Raw genomic sequence first — 24,515 nt, forward strand, 5'->3', positions numbered from 1 at the left:
TGTTCCATTGGCAGCTATTTGTTTCACATCACTTAACATTATTCTTCAAAAAAAAATCTTTGTCCTTTATTTATTTTTATTTTTTGGTAAGTAAAAAAAAATTAAAAAAAAAAAAAAAAAAAAAAATCAGTTATGTCCCCACAAATAAAACCGTCATCTCTTGGGTTCGTGACCAGTTGTTTCTTTTAGTGCTCAATTTGAAGCGAACGGCGTCAAGCAAATTACATGAATACTACTGCCAAGGAATTACTAACACAAGAAGACAAGTATGCAGTTGAATGAAGTACATATTTTCGAAAATGACTTTCCTACACCTGTAATACCATGTCATCCATATCATCACTCAAATCTATCTCATTCACGCAAGTAAAAATGATCTACTTTAATATTTAATAAATTAATAATACCATGTCATTAATACCACCGTAACAAATAAAGTGCGTATCCAAATTTTCACCTACTAACAAAACCACAACACCAATTCAAAATAAAAATAAAAACAAAACCAAAACCACAACACAAAGCAAAAACATAAAACATCCTGACAGTAGAATCCCAATATCAGAGAGATGAATCATCAGAACACTTTCACGATAAAATGACCCAGTTTCCAATTAATTCAATATCCTAAACACATCAATGGGCGAATATTAATAGGTAACATACCCAGTATACCAAGCATTTTCATGAGGGAAAAAAAATAAATAAATAAAAGGAAGACCATATACAGTATACCTAACATTTTCCTAAAAAATGTTTCAAATTTTGTAGTGAGTACTGGGTAAGCAAAAGATGAACACAATTCCTGAGAATTCGAGGCATAATTATACACTAAAAAATAACTCTCATTATTCTGTTTCCTTTTCATCGTACAGATTTACACTCCTAGAAATGTCTCTAAGCCTCCAAGGTATGAAGAGCATCAAAAGATATTAAAAAATATATGTGCATGTACATTTACAAATAATTACATCACTTCTTCTTTCTGTCTTCATTTGCTCTTTCAAGAACAACAGGAGCAGCTGGTATGCTGAACCACCACTCTCTCAATCTCCTTGTCCATCTTTCCGTGCTGGCTCTTCTAGGAGGCGAGTACCTGGTAAATGCCTCCAAAAAGGCCAGTAAAACTGTGTATTTGATTGGTACAAAGGCCAGAACCAACGCCATTACCAAAAGAGCAACTGCAGATTTCTCACTTGCCTGAACATAAAGACCCCATGTAAGAAAAATGCAACTGTGGCGAGTGTTGAACTTATAAATTTTGAGACCAGAGCATATTTAAAACACTAATTACTAACGCTTCGGCACCAACAGAAGAACACCTTAAAAATCAAGAACAATTTGTTTTCTATGCATCAAACATCTTTTAAGGTTGCAACCCCTCTTAGGTTAGAGCCTCACTTATTTCTTCAGTGACTAATCTCCACATGCACAGAATGCTATTCTATATTTGCTAAATGGAACACTACCAAATAATAATAATAATAATAATTACTCGCTAAAAGCACAAGCTGTAATAGTTCCATTATTTTCTTCTATTTTTCAACCTGTTTGGCAATAAAGAAAAAAAAAGCCTTATGGGACATGATGTGATGCAGGAGACCTGACGTCTCATTGAGGAGCCATACCTCATACAATACTTTTCTAAGACATTCACCATAGAAAATATAAATAACCACTGTAGAATTTATTAAAGGGAAATATGTAAAGAGAAAAAGGGTGCAACCTATAAAGGGCAAAAGAAAATATCACCTGAGGGAAAATTGAAATGAGCAAGGCACGCAATTTGAGAAGAACAATGTTTCCGTCCTGGATGACCTCTTCAGCTTGAGAAATTACATTCTGAACAGCCAAAAGCTGCTCCATGGTGTTCATTGGCGGAGGTGCTATTACCTTGAGTCCATCAACTGGCCTTCCTTGACAAAAGCACCGTGTAAGTACCATGAAGACAGCCATAAAGATGAGCATCAATGCAAAGGCATAGCTCAGCCATCCCCTGCAAATGGATATCCAGTAAATTCAGATACAGCAGGACATGTTAATTTTTCTGTTCCCCTACTTCCGCTCCATCTTTTCATTACCTTCACTTCCTATAGTTCCTCATAACTACTGTTACACATACAAGCATACATATACGTGTGTGTGTGTGTGTGTGTATATATATATATATATTTCAAAGCACATGCTTTACCCTTTTCATGGACCACTTTATCCTTCTCACATTGTTGTATGTGTGCAAATATATGTGTGCGTGGGCGGGTGGGTGTGTATCAGCCTTGCTTGGTCCAAACTCAGACCCAGTCCTCTTCATAAAAAATATTTAAATATCTGTTACCTCTTTGAATATCTTCTCCATTTAGAAATTCAAATATATATGTGTGTGTGTGTGTATATATATATATATATTGTTGTGTTGTTGGTTGAGCTTTTATAAAGTACCACCCCTTGGGCTTTGGTTCAAATCCTAGGTTATTAACCAAAGAATTATTATTGCATCATTCCCACTTTTATTATAACTACTAATAAATCATTACATTCAGGCTAGCTCAGAGTTTCCCCAAAGCTCATCCTTCTGATTTTAAACCGAGTTTGAGCTACTTCAGCTAGATTAGCCAACCCAATAGACAGGCCTAATCTCAAGTTGCTATTAAAGCAACTTCCTGGAGTCATCCTGTCAAATATCTTTCATTGAGATTTCAACATACTCTTAAAATATATCTCTTCTCTTTTTCGGACTGGCAACAATGAGCTACACAAAATGCAGCAAAGGGTTTGTAATCCTCCACCATACCCTATCAAACACCAATGCTTCCCCATAATCTTAAAACATTTAGTTGAGTAACTAGAATCGGGGAACTGATTAATGACGATAACTCAAAAGTATCATAAGCTTTTCCTCGGGAAAAATGGCGAAAAAAAAAGAAAAGAAAAAACAACTCCATTATTCTCAAAAAAAAAAAAAAAAAATCTCCATTGCATCAGATGATAACATACATATATACAGGCTTAGGGGTGGCAATATTTGACACGACACGCTAACACGACACGAGATAAGCGGGTTAGGGTTTGGGCTAATCGTGTTCGTGTCATAATCGTGTCGACACGGATTGACCCGCTAACTAAACGTGTCGTGTTCGTGTTTGACCCTGTAAACACGATTATGACACGATTAACCCGATTAACTAAACGTGTCAGATAAACGTGTCGTGTTCGTGTCAAAAATGACCCGATTAGTAAAATATGTCGTATTCGTGTCGAAAATGACTTAAATGTGTCTTTTCGTGTCGTGTCAAGTCTTAACCCATTTATTAAACAGGTTATGCGTGTCGTGTCGTGTTACACGTATAATAATCGTGTCGTATTCGTGTCAAGGGTTTTAGACACGATTAATAATCGTGTCGTGTTCGTGTCAACCCTAATCGTGTCCGTGTCGTAATCGTGTCGACACGAACACGACACGCCAACACGAATTGCCACCCCTATACAGGCTGTTGAACTTGTCCTTCCACTTAACAAGAATATATATATATATATATATATATATATATATATATGTCATACTTCCAGGACTAGTACCAAAATTTGGAACTTTGAAATTTTGCCTAGTAAGATATTTCTAGAACTAGTAAATAACACCATCCCATAACAATGCTAGACCCAAAAATGACTAATGGACACGACTACAACCAGTCTAGCAAAACTCGAAATTATCAAAACGTGACAAAAATAAATACAAATGTACCAGCAGCACACCTACAATAGCATAGAACAAGACTCATAATCAATGAATATTAAGACTACAAAAAATCCAAACCACATCCCACAATCACTATGACTCAACCTAAATGCTGGAATTATTCATATATAGAATGTGAAATGCAAAATGCCTTATTCAAATGTTCAAGGCCTAACACCATGTTGCATTAGGTCAATATCAACTAAAAAAGAAAGAAATTTGACCTTATTATTGGTATCGTGTATTAAATTTGTCCAGATGACCACAGTACCACATTGCAGAAAATAAGTCATTCAGAAAACAATCTTACCTGCAAATGATATAAGTGAAAACCAAACAGAATGCCAACGACTTCAGAGGGTCTTCCCAGTATGCTAGAGAAAGAAGCCACTTCCCAATTTCTGAAGCAGGAGAAAGTAACTCCTGCAAATATGAGCAAATTTAGAAGTTAATACAAGATAAAATTTTCATGATTTCAGCCGTAGCAGGTAGATGAAAGGAAAACATGTAAAATATCAAGTCAAAAACACCATTTAGTTGAGTAAAACATTATTGGATTTCACATTTGTGTTTTTCCAGTCTGTTTACCAAATGTGAAAGTGTAGAGGTTGGCAAAATAATCGAATCAGAGAGAGAGACAGAGAGAGAGAGAAATATCTTTCAGTGCCCTACAACTATTTGGGGTTTTCAGTTATGCTCCTTTTCCAATCTTCCAATCACGTAAAGTATGTATCAAAATTTAAACATAAAACAAAACAAAGTTTTTGGTAAGTTATTGTCGCAACACCTTCATCACTGCCAAATTGGTGTCAATGCCCTCTACTTTAACTCCATCAACTGTTTCTTGTGCAAGCACCACTTTTTTATAGTTGCTTCTAGATTCTTTAACTGCCCTTTCTAAAGGAGTCATCCCTCCCACAGTGATCTCCCCCACAACAAGGCTAGCTTCATTAGGAACATTTGAAGTTGTTCCAAACACAAATCCAAAGTTAGAAGCCATAGCCAAAGCCGATATAGAATACATTCCGTTTCCAGCAGAAGAATTGTTAGTTTGGTCCCTTGAGGTTGACATGTTCGCAAGTGTTTCTAATATTAGGTCTCCACCTGGAAGTTGATTACAAAGATTGAACATGAGAAGAACCTCGCAGCAAAGTGGTATTGTAGAACTTATTTCTTTAAGGGACTGTACTCGCAGAATTCCAAGTATAGCCTTTAAAAGTACTTCATCCTGTTCAACTCCTGAAATCTGGAACTTGTGGATAAATCTATGGACGTATAATATTTCTCGAATGATGGCTAGCCAATAGTCACGACGAGTATGTCCTTTAAGCTCGGGAAACTCCATTACAACCGGTTCTGATCTACAGCAAAAACCCAAGAAAAACTTAATAGCATTCTCAGACATATGAAATAAGTTCCCATACCAAATAAATAATAGAATGGCATAATGTACAAAAATTAAATGTTGGAGAGTCAAACGATTAACTATGACCAGTACACAAAACAGATATGCATCAAGACTCACAAGGATATTGATTTATAAAAGACTGCCTTGTCAAAAAGTCTAGTTCCCCATGGTCCTGTCAACTCTGGTTTAATAACCTGTTTTAGATCATCAGATAAATCATATCTTTTGGCCGTATCATATGACACAACACGAAGAGCTTCAAAGTAGAGCGCATGATCTGTCAGAATCAATCGACCTGCAATTCACAGAACATAAAATAAGAAACTGTGCCAAACACTGCAGCGTAATCGTTGCCATGTATTCCCTTATTCAAGTTTGTTAAAGATAATGATTTTCAAATGTATTGACATAACATATATAAGAACCTGTGCCAAACACTGCAGAGTAGTCTTCACCATGTATTCCCTTATTCAAGTTTGTTAGAGATAATGATTTGCATATATATTGAAGATATGACCAAGGGATAAAGACATATTTCTATGGCTATGATACAGATGTTTGAGCTGAGGAAATAATGAAAATCTGAATTCCTCCGATGACTTCAGCATTTATTGTAATTAGAGCTACTATAAACCCTGAATGAATTCTTAATAGGTTATCCTGTTAATTTAGGTTCTTACATGCCTCTTTTCCTACCTTTTGGATTTTACAATCCTCAATAAACAGGAGGTCAATGTCCAAAATTGATTAAGATTTGTGGCCAAACGTCTACTGTCCACAGTACACTCCTTCTCTTTTGTCTTTATAGTATAATAAATTTCAAATTATAAAACTTCTATTCTATTTTGACCAATCATAGTACAACAAGAAGGCTTTTTTTTTCGCTCTTCAAAGATTGTATGGAATTTTTTGATTCAAACGAGCAGATAAGCATAATTTGTCTCTCTGCAATAGTTTGAGTTTCATCATGTGTTGAAAATTAACCAAATTTTCCAAACCGCTGAGCCAAGCCTGAACACTATAATACTGGGCTTGGCTTAAGCTTACACTCCTATGAATGGTTGTCCTCAGGCTCCAAAACTACATTCTCACACTCAACAATGCAAGCATTTACCATTTTAGTTCACCCCTTTTTGGTTAAAATAATACATACTCAACTACGACATTTTAAAGACCGAAGAGTTAAATTATCCCAAGAACCTACCAGGCCATGTAGAAATTCCCACATGTTGAAGAACCGGCTGGGTGGTGACTGTCCCATCCACTTCCAAAACCTTTTCCCCTCTTTCCGATCGTAAAGCCGAAAGGAGAGATGACTCCGATTGTGTCTGCAGTTTTCTTATTGCCCTGTAGAAAAAACCAATTCAAGATTTGAGAACTGGATTTGTGTCCCTCACCTTATATATAAATTAGTGGTGAAATAAATTATCTAATCCTGAAACTTAAGTGGACTCAGAAAAGCGTATATGTGTGTGTGTGTGTGTGTGCGCGCATGTTAGTTTAAGATAACATCGCAAAAGCCAAACAATATCTATTTGCTCTTTCGTTTTTGTGTATTAGGGACGCGTTCCCCTTTTGAACGTTTTTCTAATATATTTTTACTTATCAAAAAAAAAAAAAAAAAAAAAAAGCCTAACAATATCTAAAAACATAAAAAATGAAAATAAAAAATGATGCCATGGAATTCTTCTTTATCTTGGAGAATTCTTCCAGAGCTTCATTTGGGGTAATTCCCATATCTTCGTAACATGATGAGTCCAAAGCAAAAGGAATTCAATCAAACGGATGATTGCAGAAATAGTAGATGATTTGTTCGCTGTGATGCCAAAAACAACGTTATTAGTTTTAGGGTTATCATACCAATCACCAACGGTGTCTAAGTCCCACGGATTTGGGTTTGATGGTTAAAAGAGTGACATTTAGTTCAAAAAGGATTGCAATAGGGAGAGAGATACATCCTACTCCACGAAGGCTTGTCTAGTGTTCACGCCTAAACTAATAATAGAACGGTTACACTCGGTTCTTTGAGCAAGAAATACAATTAACTGATCTTATTTTACAAGAAGGGCCATATTTATAGTTGCTAGAAAACCCTGAAGGTACACAACTACGGATGAAGCTTTTAAAACTTGGAATACTGGATTCTATATCCAAATAGGACTCAAATAGTATCTTAATGGAAATAATTATTTTTTTTTCTTTTTGTTTTTATTTTTTTATTTTTTTTATAAGTATCTAATGGAAATATTTGAAGCTATTCAAGGATAGTACTGCTACACAACAAACGACTGTTAATCCACCAAATCAAAGTATCTTAGAATTTAGAAACTCTAGCAAAAAATATGAACTTATGAATATATATATATATATGTGTATATATATATGTATATATTTGTATTTGGTAAAGCGTAATTGGAAGAATAGGATTCATTAACCTGATCCCAAGTACAAATACCACCTAAGCTAGTAGTTAAAATCTATATCTATTAACAACAATGAACCTTTTTCTCATAATTTCTAGTGAAATTCTTAGAAAGTATATGTTGTGCAGAAGCGTGAAACAAATAAAAATAAATGATAAATAAGAGCAAAACATACACACAAAGAAGACAATGATTTACGTGGTTCGGCAATGTACCTACGTCCACGGGAGCTCAAGATCAATATTTGAAAATATCAAAACCCAAAAGGGTTACAAAAGGCTCACAACACTTATTGCTCACTCAACTCTCACTGAAGCTCATTCAGCGTATTGTTGGATATTTTACAAAGTCTTGCAACGTTCTCTATTTATAGGAGAACTGATGCATGAGTTTAGCTGATATGCCGATAGTGGAGTGCTAATAATAAGGGATGGTGGCAGACCCACGTCTGCCAAAACAATAAGAGTGGCAGACCATCCAAAACCAATATAACCCACGTCGCAAACACACGTCTGCCAAAACAGTGAGAGTGGCAGACCATCCAAAACCACTATACCAAATTTGAGCCAATAATAAGAAGTGGTAATAAGGGAGAGTGGCAGACCCACGTCTGACTCACGTCTGCCATGCCAACCCACGTCTACCATAATCAACAATCTCCACCTTGGCGAAAAATATGTATATCTTCCGAAGTGAAGTATTCCAAACATGACCTTGAACTGCCTCCAAATGCGCCCAAAGGCGCTCAAACTTGCAGGATGTTAATCAAGTCTACGCAATGCTCAAACTTGACCTTCGTTACAACCTTCGTCAACATATCTGCCGGATTATCCGCGGTCCCAATCTTCTGAAGGAGAATATCGCCTTCATCCAAAATCTCACGAACAAAATGGAAACGGCCATCAATATGCTTTGTACGTGAATGATAAACCTGGTTCTTTGCCAAACAAATAGCACTTTGACCGTCACAATAGACATCAACATGCTCCTGAATAATCCCCAAGTCCTCAATCAACCCATGTAGCCATATGGCTTCCTTAATGGCCTCTGTCACTGCCATGTACTCTGCTTCTGTAGAAGACAAAGCAACTGTAGGTTGTAATGTCGACCTCCAATTCATCGGTCCTCTAGTAAGTGTGAACACATGAGCCATGTGTGCACGTTCCTCATCTGTGCTTGGAGATAATGAAGCATTAATCTTGAAATGAAGGGCCAAAGGGGTACTTACAGGTTTACCAAAAAGATGTAGCACCTTCTTCAAATATTGCTTCTGAGACAAAAACAGTGCCCTTCATTCTATCTCTACTAATCTCCATTCCAAGTATCTTCTTAGCTTCACCAAGATCCTTCATCTCGAACTCAGTACTCAACTGAATCTTCAACTTATCAATTTCAACTTTGCTCTTAGATGCAATTAACATATCATCAACATATAAGAACAAATATACAAATGATCCATCACGAAGCTTACGAAAATACACACAATGATCAAAATGGCTTCTTGTGTACTGTTGCCCTTTCATGAACTGATCAAATCGCTTGTGCCATTGCCTTGGACTTTGTTTCAACCCACACAACGACTTCTTCAGTTTGCAAACCCAATTTTCCTTTCCAACAACCTTGAATCCATCTGGCTGAGCCATATAGATTTCCTCCTCCAAATCACCATGTAAGAAAGTAGTTTTGACATCGAGTTGAGCTAACTCGATATCAAACTGTATAACCAAAGCTAGCAAAATACGAATGGAATGCCTTTCGCCACCAATCTAGCTTTGAATCTCACATTGTCTTGCCCTGAAGAGCCTTCCTTCTTGTTGTATACCCACTTGCACCCTAAAGCCTTCTTCTCCTTTAGAAGCTAGACCAATTCCCAAGTCTGATTCGTATAAAGAGACTGCATCTCCTCGTCTATTGCTTTCTTCCAATCTACACTTTCTTAACTTTTGACAGCTTCTCTCTAGGTAGATGGAATGTCATCATCAACTATGGGTAGTGCGTATGCTACCATGTCAGTAAACCGTGCAGATTTCTTTATTTCTCTTCTTGATTTACCAATTGCAATAGAATATGGTTGTTGCGGAGTCTCCAGGGTAGGAGCCTCCTCCTCATCTATACCTGTTTCCTCATCATCTGTATTACTTACAGGTCTAGCTAGAACAATTGGAGCCTCAAGCTCCACCTGCTGCGAAACTTCTTTGGTCTTGTTCTGTGTAGGAGAACTTTTCAGCATCCAAGACTCATCGAATATAACATCCCTGCTATTAATGATTTTCTTCAACTCGGGGCACCAAAGTCTATACCGCTTTACACCTTCACTATAGCCCAAGAATATGGCTTTCTTGGCTCTAGGATCCAACTTACTCACTTTAACATGAAAATACGCAGTACAACCAAATATTCGAAGAAAATCATAATCTGTAGCAGGTTTCCTAGACCATACCTCCATAGGCATTTTGCCCTCATTTGCAGCTGCAGGCAACCTGTTGATAAGATGGCATGCGTATGTCACAGCCTCAACCCAAAATGCTTTGCCCAATCCAGCATTGGACAACATACATCTAACCTTTTCTAACAAGATTCGATTCATGTGTTCTGCCACCCCATTCTGTTGCGACGTGTCTCTGACTATAAAGTGTCGAACAATACCCTCGTTCTGGCATACTTACAAGAATGGGTCCGATGTGTATTCACAGCCATTATTGGATATGAGTCTATTGATTTTCCTGTCAGTCTGTGTCTCCATCATCTTCTTCCACTTCAAGAACACTTTTAAGACTTCATCTTTATGTTTCATGGAGTACACCCATACTCGTCTAGATAAGTCATCAACAAATAAGACAAACCAATGCTTACCTCCCAAAGATGTAACTCTGGTAGGTCTCCAAACATCTGTGTGAACATAATCAAGTATTCCCTTCGTCCGGTGTACTGGAGTGCCATACTTGACTCTCATCTGCTTGCCCAAAACACAATATTCACAAAATCCAAACTTGCAGGTCCTGACACCTTTCAATAGACCCTGTTTCACTAGTCCCTGCAAAGCCTTCTCATCTGCATGTCCCAAGCGTGCATGCCATAATCTGGTAATATCTGATGCATCTATCTCTGAACTATCTGCAACAGCTATTGTGCCTGTAACTGTATTTCTAAGGAGAAAATACAAGTTACTCTCCCGCGTATCCTTCATCACAACTAGAGCTCCATAGGTAAACTTCAGACCATTGCCTTTCAGCATGATCTCATAGCCTTTTGCTGCCAATGATCCAAGTGAGATAAGATTTTTCTTCAAATCCGGTACATACCGAACATCTTCGAGAACTCTAATTATTCCATTGTGCAACTTCAAACAGATATTTCCTATCCCCCTTGTTTGACAGGCATAATCATTGCCCATGAAAACAGCTCCACCATCCAGCTCCTGAAAACTAGAGAACCATTCCTGGTTGGGACACATGTGATAGGAACAACCCGAATCCAAAATCCATTCGTGAGAACTGGATCCAACTGATACAGTCAAAGCAAACTCTGCAGTTTCATCGTCATTGCTTACAATGTTGGCGGCAATCTTCTTGTCATCCCTGTTTTTCAACTTAGGACAATCCTTCTTCCAATGCCCTTTATTATGAAAAAAGGCACATTCATCTTTGGCAAGATTTTTCCTGCCCGAAATTGATGCTCCTCTCAATTTGGATCATTATTCATGAGAGTATTAGAGATATCAACATATATAATTTCTTCTTTTCCATACAGTAGTGTGGTAACAAGATGTTTATATGAATTAGGCAGAGAATTCAACAATAGTAATGCTTCATCCTCATCATCAATTTTAACATTAAAATTTTGCAAATCAGCAAGAATTTTGTTAAAATTGTCCAAATGCTTGGAGATAGACATATCTTCTTTATAATCACACCGGAAAAACTTCTTCTTCAAATAGAGCCGATTTTCAATGCTCTTTGTCATATACTTGTCCTCCAGTTGCGTCCAAAGCTTGTTTGCAGAAACTTCATGCATGAAAGGATATTTCTGATCCTTCCCAAGATAAAGCCGAATTTAACCACAAGCCTTACGATTGATCTTTTTCCAATCTTCTTCCTCCATTTCTTCTGGTTTCTCCACCCCCAAAGCAGTGTCTAACTTTTCTTGAGTCAGAACATCCAAAACTTCGCATTGCCACATGCTGAGGTTGTTTCACCCATCAAAATTTTCAATATCAAATTTTGCGATTGCCATCTTCTTTTCCAACGATCACGATCACCCCCAAAGAACTTGTGAATAGTATGCGGACAGAAAACGAACCTGGTGCTCTAATACCAATTTGTTGTGCAGAAGCATGAAACAAATAATAACAAATGATAAATAAGAGCAAAACACACACACAAAGAAGACAATGATTTACGTGGTTCAGCAATGTGCCTACGTCCACGGGAGCTCAAGATCAATATTTGGAAGTATCAAAACCCAAAAGGGTTACAAAAGGCTCACAACACTTATTGCTCACTCAACCCTCACTGAAGCTCATTCAGCGTATTGGTGGAAATTTTACAAAGTCTTCCAACGTTCTCTATTTATAGGAGAACTGATGCATGAGTTTAGCTAACATGCTGATAGTGGAGTGCTGATAATAAGAGATGGTGGCAGACCCACGTCTGCCAAAACAGTGAGAGTGGCAAACCATCCAAAACCACTATAACCCACGTCGCAAACCCATGTCTGACAAAACAGTGAGAGTGGTAGACCATCCAAAACCACTATACCAAATTTGAGCCAATAATAAGACGACGTAATAAGGGAGAGTGGCAGACCCATGTCTGACTCATGTCTGCCATAATCAACAGCATAAAGGTAAAGACTAGCTTAAACAAAATTGTATAAGAGAAAGATATATCCACCAATTTTCTTATGTTAGTTCTTAACTCTTACAGTTAGAAAATTCACCTTATAAATAATTTGAACTATCATATAAGAGAGGAAGATGTTGAACAAAAAACTGAATAAGCCAATTCACATAACTCATTGGCAATGTGTTCAACAAGAAAATTGGTAATATCCTCAATATGATTGCCTCAAGAAAAGAAAGTCACCAACAAACTAACTGCATTATTATCCCCCTACACTAAGGCAAAAAAGGAATAAGATGCAAGTACCAACCTTTCCAATCCACTAAGGTATTTTTCATAAATAGAGAACTGAAGCCGACCACCAGTTGATGCTGCAAGAACCTCAAAAAGATTATCACTGATAATAACATTGGCAATTATGGGAACAGCTGGCGCAATTCGAGAGAAGGCCTCAACACCAACACTGACATCCTCATCCATCTTCAACAAAAGAAGGGCCACAAGAGAAACAATCCAATGTGAGAACAGGATCTTACACAAGTATTCAGTATAGGCCTACCTTAAGAATAAATTAGAAGAAGAAGACAGCACAAGAAATGCAAATTTGAGAGAGAGAGAGAGAGAGAGGGAAAGATCCAGTCCGCAATAAAAACGATCGATAGTGTTTGAAGTAGTGTGCATATTCGTAACCATGCAAAAAAATTTAAAGATAATGAAACAAATAAACATACATTAACAAACGGTTGGCTGGCAGCAGCTGGAAACTCCCAAGCAAGCATCATATCAAATGTTAAACGTCGAAATTTTTTATCATCCAAATAGCCTTTTACTTGTGTAGACAGATCAAGAGCTCTGAAACAACAGTACTCCAAAAAGTTCCGTGCAAACGAAGATGGATGCTTTAGAGAATCAGAAGCCTCTGCGTCAAATTTTTCTCGAAGTTCACAAGTAGAAATGCCTAGGATTCTGCATCATTTTTGTTTTGTTTTCCACAAGGAGATTATAAGTACCAATAGGGCAAACATTTGGCACACATAAACTAAAGTACTGAAAATTTTGGGCTGAAAACAGGAGCATAGCACGCCATTCAATAAAATGAAACCAGCAAAGTCAGTATGTATATCAGGAACCCAATAACATGCAGTCCACCACTAAAAAATACAAAACCTACCATCACAAATAGAAAAAAATGTAAACAATGCAAAATACACAGTGTGTTGCAGTGCGCTTACTTTGAGCATCTACGAACCACTATATTTGCCACAGGAGAGAGCTCTGGTATCCAGTTCCTTCCAGCCGACGGAGACCTTCCAATCTCCTCAACCTCTTCTTCAAACGAACTCCGACCTTTAATCAACCATTTGAATGATCCTTCTCTCATCAAACCCTCAAGCATATTTCTGGTTCTGCTCACCATAGCCATCTCCAACTTTCCCCCTCCTTAAAAAATGAAACTGAAAGCCAGACACCCTTTCATTGCCTATAAAAACCTTGCATTTAAAAACTAAAATTTCCAATTTTAACAACTTCTATGCAATCTGTTACCCAGGAGTCAATAAACAGCTCATTCATCAATACCCAAATATCCAAATTCGCAAACAAAACTTTGAGATACTATAACTTCTCATGAATTACAGGTTATTTGCCAGGTACAACCTATCCATTTGACGCCCAAGCACCGTTTTTTTAGTAATATTATAAATCCCAAGTACCAAGATTTGCTACTGATAAAACTGAATTTATACAATTCCTTATGAACCGATCACAGATTATTCACCAAACACCTTTCTAATCCAAAAACCAGGTAAAAATTGTCCGAAAAAAATTATACTTCACAGGAAACACTCACCTGAAATGTACGATCACTCAAGGCCCAAAACCCCTACGTTGGCGCGCGAAAATTCACTGAATAACGCATTGAAAACCCAATCTTGAGATCATATGCAATGAACCCTTATCTGCAAAACCCGTTTCGCCATTTCTCGAAATCGGAAACCCTGTACGAAAGCGAAAGGCCAAAATAGGTATGACTTCTTCTAACAGCTTCATCTAAAAGGACAGCATATCCGATTCTACCGTGTTGGAGTATTCGAATTACATAAAAAAATAAATGAAGAAGAAAGAGATGATAATTGTGTGTTGGATAAGAAGAGCTATGATGCGCGAAGTGTGACGCACTGAAAAGGGGCCAATTTCGTCGTCTGCCCCTTTTCTGTATGGGTATCATCTGTAATAATGTTAAGTATTCTTACAGTATATTGGTTAAAAAATACTTATATATAATACTAATAAAATAAAATTAGTGAAGTATTGACGTGTAAACGTTGTCGTTTAATTAGCATCTAATCCCTGATATTTCTTTAGAAGATAAGAGGTTGATACCGCTAAATTACTAAATACTATTAAATATATTTAAAAATATAATTTAAATAAAATAAGCATCACATTAAATGAAGAAAATTTGAGAAATCAATTACGATTAATTTCATTGACATCCCTTCAGATTTGGTCAAATATCACCCTTAAACATATTTTCGAAAATAATTATCACTCACATTACAAATTATTGATCCATTTTTTACTCACACACCAATCGTTACTTGTACAATTATGATACAACATAAAATGATTTAAATACTCTTTAACTTTTTTAAAACAACTATTTAACATAAAGAATGATAAAAAAAAAAAACTAAAATATCCCTAAAACTATATATACATACAGACATATATATATATACACACACACTTTTGAACATATACATATATATATCCACCACTAGATCTGCCATTGCCCCTTCTACTGACGTTGTTACAATTTTATAACCATTTTTTAAAACAACATCTCGTATGAATGAGTCTTACATACTTCTTTTTTGCTTTTGTTTCTTCTTTTTCTTTTTCACATTAAAGCATTTGTAATTGCAGTTTGTAATGAAATCAAATTACATTATAAATCTTGTCGTTCTATATGTTAACTCAATTTACGGTATCATTTTTATGTAATCATATTTCAAAATAAAATTTTTATTTATTATTTTAACATACTATATAATATTATTTTCATTCCTAATCTTATTTTATATCCAAACTTAAAATAAAAAAAATACAACAACAACAACTTAGTTTCGTCTGAATTGTATCAAACATAAATAATAAATAATAAATATTTCAATTTCAATTAGTTTTTCAAATCCAAATCCTCATCGTGACCTCTCAGAATTGGTTAACAATCTTATAATGCGAGTGATAGTTATTTTCGAAAGGTATTTAAATCATTTTACATTGTGTCATAACTGTGCAAGTAACGATTGGGGTGTGAATGAAAAACGGACTGAAAATTTGTAATGTAAGTGATAGCTATTTTTGAAAGAAATTTGAGAGTGATATTTGAACAAATCTGAGGAGTTGTCAATGAAATTAACCCAATCACTTAAACGGGTGTAAAATTTTACCTAGGCTAGCCTAGTTGTTTCTCCTCTAAAATGAAGTGTGTGAGTTTTTTTGTCCAAGTATAAAACAAAATTAATTATCACTTAAAATTTCAGGATTTAAAATTTTGTTGTTAAGCTTTTCATTATTTCATTTACAGTTTTATCAAATAGCACTTCAAGATGGAGGTTAAATTGAAGGTTTAATTGGGTTAAGTACAAACAAACAAAACGAAACAAAACAAAAAAACTCTTATGTAAAAAATGTTTAAGAAACACTCCATTTTTTATAAAGTGCATATAAATCTTTGTGTTTTAAAAAATTTTAATGAATTTTTCCTGGTCGTCAATTTTGACCATTTTTTTATATAAAAAACCCAAAATATCCTTAACGGAATTTTAGGTATTTATTTAAAACAAAATTTAAATCTAAAATAATAAAAATTAAAAATAAATAAAAATAAGAATAGAAAAATAAATAAAATAATTTATAAAAATGCTCTTAATATTTATTTATTTTTGTTCTTTACTTTATTTATTTATTTTTAGGGTAATGTACATAAACACCCCCTGAGGTTTGGCATAAGGACAGGTAGATACAAGTTAGTCTATTTTTGGACAATCACACCCCCTAATCAGAAATTTGATCCAAACAGCCCCTTAAATTTGGTAAAAAGTCAAGATTGCCCTTTAATATTTTATTAATTTAAATTATAAAATATCAAAACTTTTAAATGACTCTTTTACCCTTATACACTTATTACGCCTATACATACATCTATATGTATATATCTATATGTATATTATAAACTTATCAAACCTAGACCCAAAACTTCAGCCATGACACCACCTCCACACCTTCCAACCACCGCCCGATGAGCGGTTCACCATCTCCTTCGTTCATATGTCGGTTACTTATTTCACCGACACCTCCATCCTCCAAGAACCCCTCAAGTAACTCCTCCTCAGCCGCTGTCGCAAATTTTCGGCGTGAAACGGACAGATAAAGGATTGACAGAGACGTACTCCCCATGAAATCGGTGGTTCCGCCACCAATAAGGGTTATTGTGAGCTGTGTATGTGAAAGAGAGCTTGTAGATGTGGTCGTTGTTGGTAGGAGGTGAAGCCGAAGCAAGGGTTAGCAAATGTGGCTCTGGTCAGTTTCTAAGGCCGAGAAATTGAGGTGGTTAGCACCGGTGGCAGATGGTGAGCACCATAACCTCGTTTGCAACTTACGAGGGTTTCATGGAGGAGGTGGTGAACCCCAACGGCAGACGGTGAGCTCCAAAAAAACGTCGCTGAAAAAAGAGCGTGTGAAGGTGTGATGATGATGTGCGAGAAGGGTGAACCCCAACAGCTAAGGTGTGATGTTGTGGCAACGACGGCGGAGGCGGAGGCGGAGCGGAGGTGTGATGATGGCGGCGGTGGCAGTTTTGATGGTCAACATAGTGTGTGTTATATACACATACACAGAGAGAAAGGGAAAGTGGGTTCTTTACACTGTTAAGATTGTTCGGGTTTAGGTTCTTAATGGGTTTGGGTTTGGGTTTAATCCAAGGGTATTTAAGTAAATTAAAATGTCAATTTTATATCAAAGGATAATAAAGTCAATTTACCATTGTCGGGGTCTCTTTGTCCATTTTATCAAACTTGAAGGGGTGTGATTGTCAAAAAATGGGCCAACTTATATCTATCTATCCTTATGCCAAATCTCAAGGGGTGCCATTATACTTTACCCTTATTTTTATCTTGTCTGAAGAGCATTTTAGATATTTCAGTCTTCAAATTGAAAAACTATATAACTGGGGTTATTTGCACTTTACTCTAATTAATTATTAAATGTATATAAAAAATTTACTGAATACAAAGATATACATTCACAGGCTGAAGGTATATTATATATACTTACAAATTACTGACATGGCTGATGTGTCATACGTTGTCTGCAAAACTTTGATGTCAAATATATATATATATATATTTTTTTTCAAGGCAAGAAAATTTCATTAGCATAAAGCACAATCAATCAATACATTCTAGTCCCACAATGTCCATCAAGGAGGGTGGAAAAGATGAAAGAAAACAGACTGACTCTTTAACTCTCATAGCATACTGGGCTAACTAATGAGCCGCTTTGTTTCCCTCTCTATGAGTGAAATTGATTGAAAAGTCGACTCTCTGAGAGAAAATGAGCTGGATATCTTCAATCACTTGCATCATCAAAATAGGGCAGTTCTGATTGCCCAGAACCATATCAATCACCCTTTTGGCATCCATCTCAAAAATCACTCTTTGAAAACCCCAATTTTCTACCCTTAGCATAGCATGTCTGAGAATGAGGGTTTCCTCGAGTGCAGGGACTGAAACATGCTTTGAGAATAAAGTAGAGGCCGCTAACAACCATCTATTATGATCTCAAATCACCAGACCACCAGCAGCTTCAGTAGGAAAGCCATGAATAGCAGCATCCACATTAACTTTTAAAATACCAAAAACAGGTTTAGATCATTTGATATGCAATGGGGACAAACTCACCGGAGACATAGCTCGATCAGAAAAGAAGGAGGAAGGGTAAGCTTTAACAAACTCCCAAAAATGACTCACAGCAATGTCAATAATCTTTTGTTCCGACCACCAAACCTTCTCATACAACATAGCATTCTTAGCTTTCCAAAGATACTAATATATGGAGGCTACCAAACCTATCAAAAACTCATTGACTTTATAATTGTCCCATCTCTGATTCAAGTCCATCCACCACGCTGACCAAGAACTACCTCTGATAGTAGCAACCTCCACTCTCAAGGGGTTGCACTTCCAAATAGCTCTTAGACAATCACAAAGCAGGTGTTTAATAGTTTCTATATGTAGACCACACATCATACACCACCCAGAGTTCACAAAACCTCTTCTTAATAAGGTCTCTCTAACAGCGAGCTTTTCATGGAAGCACCTCCATATGAAATGTTTTATTTTTGGCTTAGCAACCATTCTCCAAATTTTGGGCCAAAAATAGTGAATTTCTCTATGACAACTACTTTCGATATTATTAAATAAAACACCTCGAGTTGGATGCTTTAACTGAAGAGCCACCCAATAAGTAGATTTGACTGAAAAATTGCCGCCGCCCCCCCCCCCCCCCTCCACAACCAAATTTGCCTATCCCCTTTGTACAGTCTGATGGAGTTGAATCTGTAAGAAAGAAGGAACATCATTTGCTGCAAAAATTTGAGAAATCAACCTCTCATCCCACCGTATAGGATCCTCAAGAATAAGCTGTGATACCCATCCAATAGATGAGTCGTGAATCCATAGGGAAAGCTTAAAAGAGATATTCCCAAGAATTTAACTATCTTTCCAACAATTGATCTCTCTACCATTGCCAACTTTCCACAACAGGCCTTTCTTAAGAACACCTCTAGCTGCCAAAATATTGCTCCAAGCCCATGATGCATTATGAGTTTTAGAAGCTCTCATGAAATCTGTGAAAAGGAAATACCTTCCTTTTAGCAGCTCATAAACCAGACCTTGTTTCTCCACCTGCAATCTCCAACCTAACTTAGCTAATAACGCTAAGTTGAAAGCTTCCAAATCTCGAAAGCCAAGCCCTCCGCAATTTTTTGGTTCCACCAGTTTATCCTAAGCAATCCAGTGAGTCTTGCGACGCTCCTCGGACCCTGCCCACCAGAACTGCGACATGTGCTTTTTCAAACCATTACATAAATTTTTTGGCAATTTAAAGCAAGACATAGAGAAAGCAGGAATTGTTGTAAGCACAACTTTTAATAAAATTTCTCTACTGCCCGGAGATAGAAAACTGCCTTTCCAACTATTAAGCTTAGCGATCAATTTCTGCTCAACAAAACTGATAACCTACGACTTTAAATGACCTATGATGGCCGGTAGCCCAAGGTATTTCTCTTACGCACCTTCTCTCGGAATGAGTAGAAGGTTCCTAATAGCTTCACAATAATCCAAATGAGTGTTTTTGCTGAAGAAAACTGATGATTTGTCAAGTTAACAATCTAACCCGAAGCACTGACATAGATAGAGAGCAAATCTTGGATTTTGAAAACCTCGACCAAATCGGCTTTACAAAAAAGAATATAATCATCTGCAAAAAATAAGTGAGAAATAGTAGGAGCTCTTCTATGAATCTGAATGCCAATGATGTTACCACGATGCAGATCATAAGCCAGAAGGACCGATAAAACCTTTGCATAGAGAATAAAAAGATAAGGGGATAGGGGATCCCCTTGACGAATACCTCTCTCCGGCTTTAAAAAACCTGCAGGGACACCATTAAAAACAATAGAGAAGCTTACATTGCTAAAACACGCTTCAACTATAGAAACCCATTTGGGATCAAACCCCAATATGGACATCACTGCTAATAAGAAGCTCCATTCAACTCTATCATAAGCTTTAGACATATCCAGTTTAATGGCAATAGAGAAATCATCACCCCCAGCTTTGGTTTTCAAGAAATGTAAAAGCTCATGCCGACAAGGATGTTATCCTGAATCAATCAGCCATGAATAAAAGCACTTTAGTAGATGTCCACAATACAATCCAATAAAGGCTTCATTCGATTTGCAAGAGTTTTAGAAAAAAATTTGTAAACCACATTACATAAAACAATTGGTCGAAATTGAGAGATCTTGGCAACATTCTTCACTTTGGGGATGAAGACAAAATTAGTATGATTTAGGCTTGTCAAGAGATTACCGGATGATAAAAGATCATTAAAAGACTCCACTAGATCCTCCTTTACAATATCCCAGTTCTTATGAAAGAATAAGGGTGTGAAACCATCTGGGCCCGGAGCTTTATATGGGTGCATATTGAACAAGGCTGATTTTAATTCTTCAGCAGTTGCAACTTTCAATAACTCAGCATTTTGAGCATCAGTAATCTTTGGTTGCAGTAAATTAGTCACTCGACCCAAATCTAAAGGCTTTGAAGATTTAAACAAATCCATAAAATAATTAATGGCAATATTTTGGACAATACTTTCCTCCTCATGCCAGCACCCTTGATCGTCTTCTAAACCTGAGATGGAATTCTTGCGCCTCCTCTGCTGAGTTTTAACATGAAAAAACTAAAAAGTTACAATCCCCTTCTCTAAGCCAGTCCATCCGACTCTTTTGCTTTCAAAAAATTTCCTCCTCTTCGCAAAGGTGATAAAGCTTTTGCAACAAAAAATGGAAATTATCGGTATCGAAATCATTCAGATTTTCCTGAATGAGATGTAACTCTCTTTCAACAGCATCCATAGCTCGCTTGGAATTAAAATTTTGGTTCCTTGACCACCGTTTCAGAGCTGATTTACAGTTTGAAATTTTATTTTTTAGCTTAAACATAGAAGTGCCATTAGCTGTTGTGTTCCAAGCTTCAACAATAACATCCTTGCACTTCTCATGATCCGCCCATCTAGCATTAAAAACGAAAGACCTCTTCCAAGTCCATGGAGAACCATCGGTATCCACTAATAACGCCATATGATCTGACCCAATAACCTAAATATGATGAAAAATAGCTTTTGGATACTCATTAAGTCATCCTTGGTTCCCCAAAGCTCTATCAATGCGTTCCATTATTCACCTCTATGGTTATTCCATGTGAATAGGAAACCTGAGAATCCCAACTCATTTAGCTTGCAATCCTGAATAAAATCATTAAAAGCACGAAGAGACCAATGAGCTCTAACTCTACCTCCACGCTTCTCCTCAGTAGCTCGCAAGTTATTAAAATCTGTGATATCCCATATTTTCCACGCATAAGTTGATCAGGCTTATACACGAAAAATGGGAGATATAAAAAACAATTGGTAATATATAAGCATGGAATACAAAATGATAATAATAGAAGAACTTAGATAAAAAAGGAAAACTAAATAACAAAACATCCATCCATCCTTATTAACTACAATACTCCTTTATACATACTTGGAAATCCTATGTCAAGGATTCCTTAATACAAACCCGAAAGTTTAACATCGGAAGTAAATAAAACTGAAATCAAAATAATACATAAAACTTCTACCCTGAACGGGACCGTAAGAGTAGATGATTTCGGATGGTGGTCCCACACTGCTAAGCCTCAACCTTGAAACAGGTACTGACCGTATCCTGAAATAACAACAATGGTGGGTCAAACCCACGAGCAAGTCCTCTCTACTATGACCCAAATCAGAGAATCAAATAAATTAATCATTATTATTCAGAAGTATACCATATCTAGATACACCTTAATGAAACTACACAATGTATAATATGACCTCAACCAGAATAGACGGTGATCACTTAGAATCACACGAGGTGGTTAAGTGTCTCCTTTCCTTACCTGGAAAATCAGTTATTAATACATGGTGCACAGTACTGACAACACAGACTATAAGTCCTACACAATGGTAACACATCTCAAGGTACTAATGAATATACTGAGTATATCACTTAGGCAACACATGCCAATAATATTAAACCACATACCCCGACAGTCACACATCTGTCTATGGCAACGAATGCATAAGGTATAAATGAGTCTCAACTTATTAGTCAGCTCACATGGTTCTATATGGCAACACATCCATATAATATAAATGCGACATAATTTATTAAGCAGTCCATTTACTAACTGAAATGCACATAGCATAATAATAATGATTTACATATCATTAACAACATAAATAATCACATAATGTATAATGGACAATTTATATGAATAAAATCATGTAATCATTTAATTTAATATTAATGATTAGTACCATTTAATAAAATAATAACACAATTAATATTTTAATATGTTATTAAATTAATTACATCTGTTTAATAGCGATCCGTACTGTAAATGATACAATTAATGTTTAGAAATATTAATCGAACATAATAATAATTAACGGGTAATAAAATAATAATGTAATGTCCCGTTAAACCCGTAAATACCAACCCTAGGCCCAAAAATGCAAGTTGAAGGTTCTGGGAATTACAAAACAGTCCCTAGGGGTATTTTGGACTTTTCCAGCAGCTGTAGAGGTCCTTCACACACCATCACGCGCCTCACAAAGTCCCCACATGCGTTGCCACTTGTCTTCACATGTGCACGCGCTTATACGCACCTCAATGCTCGTTTGGAGTCAGCCACGCGCGCGCTGATGGTTACTGCTGACGCAGCGTGTTCTAATTGGTCCGTTGTACCAGACTTTTATGGGCGCGCTACACTGGATCGATCTAATGATTATCCTTTAATCCAACGGTTCTTGATTTGCGCGTACCATAATATCATGTACTGTGGTACACAGAATCGATCTAGTGATTAAAATCTAATCTAACGGCTGCTGATGCAAGCGCATAGTAAACCTTGTGCGCCGTATCACATGGGATCACTCTGGTCACCTTCCTCACTGCCGGTGGCCGGAAACCTCGCTGAAGTCTCGCCGGAATTTACAGAAAAATCCCAAAAAATTCTAGAAAATTCTAAAAAAAATCCCAAAAGCCTTAAATAATTATTTTTAGCTATATTTTAATTACATAGGCTAATAAACAAATATCTAACACCCTAAATAATTAAAATTTCACTACTTTAATAAACTAAAAATTAATTTATTAAAATTCCTAGCATGGTTTCTACCCTCTAAATAGGCAAAACAAATTAAATGAATAATTTCTGGATTCAAAGGGGAAAAGTAGATAATAACTTGCCTTATGGATTTGAAACAAATCCGCCGGTTGCGCGTAGTCGGGTAAAATCACCTACACCAGTCCAAGCTTCTTTCTCTCTCTTTTCCTTTCACTTTTCTAAATAACTCACTGTTATTGTTTTCCTCTTCTACTTACGTGAGTTCCCTCAAAGGTAAGCTAACTAACTAATATATATACTAACTAATATAATATATATAATACAAATATCTAACCTAAATATTAACTATCAAAACATTCCCACCTAAATTACTTTAATGCAATGCAATCTAAGTCCACCTATATGACATAAATGAAATCCTATCATTCAACTCAAAGCTAATTTAAATCATGACATTATTTTATTATTAATATTATTATATATTAATACACTACAATACAAATGTAATACTTTAATTAACTAATATTAATTAATATAAAACATAACCAATAAAATATATAAACTAACATTATAATATAAATAACATAAAATTAATATTTACATGCACAAATAAAGAAAATAAATTTAGTAATTTAACATACACAATTAATAGGTGAATAAATCTACACATTAAATAATTAACCCCATACATAATTAAGTTAAATAAACTCTTTAAAAAATACGGGGTATTACAAAATCACCCAAAAGAAGCCATGGATCACCTCGCAAGAAGAGATAAAAGGACCAAAACCTCCATTGCTGTTATCAAATTGAGTTATTAGTAGAAGCATAAATGCCCGTAAAGAGCCAATTTATCTGTTTCTGCAGATCTTTAACTTCGAACATAAGCTGGAAATCCGAAGATTGAACCTCTTGCATGTTCACCTCATCAACCCAGAAAATACATAACCCATCTGCCAAACCAATAGGGCTTCTGTACCACCCATGAGCATAACCCAATTGCCTTCTCAATCAATCTAAAACACTAACTTTATTTTTTGTTTCCTGAAGAAAAATTACATATGGGGAATAAAGTTGTACAAGCTTCTTCAGCTATCG

At 36.1% G+C, this 24,515-nt stretch overlaps 1 protein-coding gene across 3 annotated transcripts; it reads right to left on the reverse strand.

The window, feature by feature from the left end:
- Positions 1 to 802: 802 nt before the first annotated feature.
- Positions 803 to 14,610, reverse strand: LOC132307805 (uncharacterized). Of its 3 annotated transcripts, none has more exons than XM_059805672.1 (10): positions 14,258 to 14,610; positions 13,641 to 13,848; positions 13,140 to 13,374; positions 12,719 to 12,888; positions 6,349 to 6,491; positions 5,262 to 5,439; positions 4,524 to 5,097; positions 4,047 to 4,159; positions 1,753 to 1,996; positions 803 to 1,200 (listed from the first exon to the last, which is right to left on the reverse strand). In XM_059805672.1, exons 2-10 carry the CDS (start codon positions 13,829 to 13,831, stop codon positions 973 to 975), a joined length of 2,076 nt encoding a protein of 691 aa, XP_059661655.1. In that variant the 5' UTR covers positions 13,832 to 13,848; positions 14,258 to 14,610; the 3' UTR covers positions 803 to 972. The 3 variants fall into 3 exon arrangements, with proteins under 3 accessions (XP_059661655.1, XP_059661654.1, XP_059661653.1); XM_059805671.1 differs by having other exon boundaries at positions 13,641 to 13,862; XM_059805670.1 differs by having other exon boundaries at positions 13,641 to 13,888.
- Positions 14,611 to 24,515: the final 9,905 nt, after the last annotated feature.

The sequence above is a fragment of the Cornus florida genome, unplaced genomic scaffold (assembly GCF_030987335.1).
Source record: "Cornus florida cultivar Cherokee Brave unplaced genomic scaffold, ASM3098733v1 CherokeeBrave_3.0.0_Hap2_Chr05, whole genome shotgun sequence".
NCBI classification, from domain to species: Eukaryota; Viridiplantae; Streptophyta; class Magnoliopsida; order Cornales; family Cornaceae; genus Cornus; species Cornus florida.

Bases quoted from the DNA above. Each gene is read 5' to 3' on its own strand.
- LOC132307805 (XM_059805672.1), bottom strand. From the start codon at position 13,831: ATGGCTATGGTGAGCAGAACCAGAAATATGCTTGAGGGTTTGATGAGA. The intron at 1,997-4,046 runs GTAAGATTGTTT...ATCCATTTGCAG, and splicing joins TTCACTTATATCATTTGCAG to GGGATGGCTGAGCTATGCCT. The intron at 1,201-1,752 runs GTGATATTTTCT...CTTTATGTTCAG, and splicing joins TCATTTCAATTTTCCCTCAG to GCAAGTGAGAAATCTGCAGT.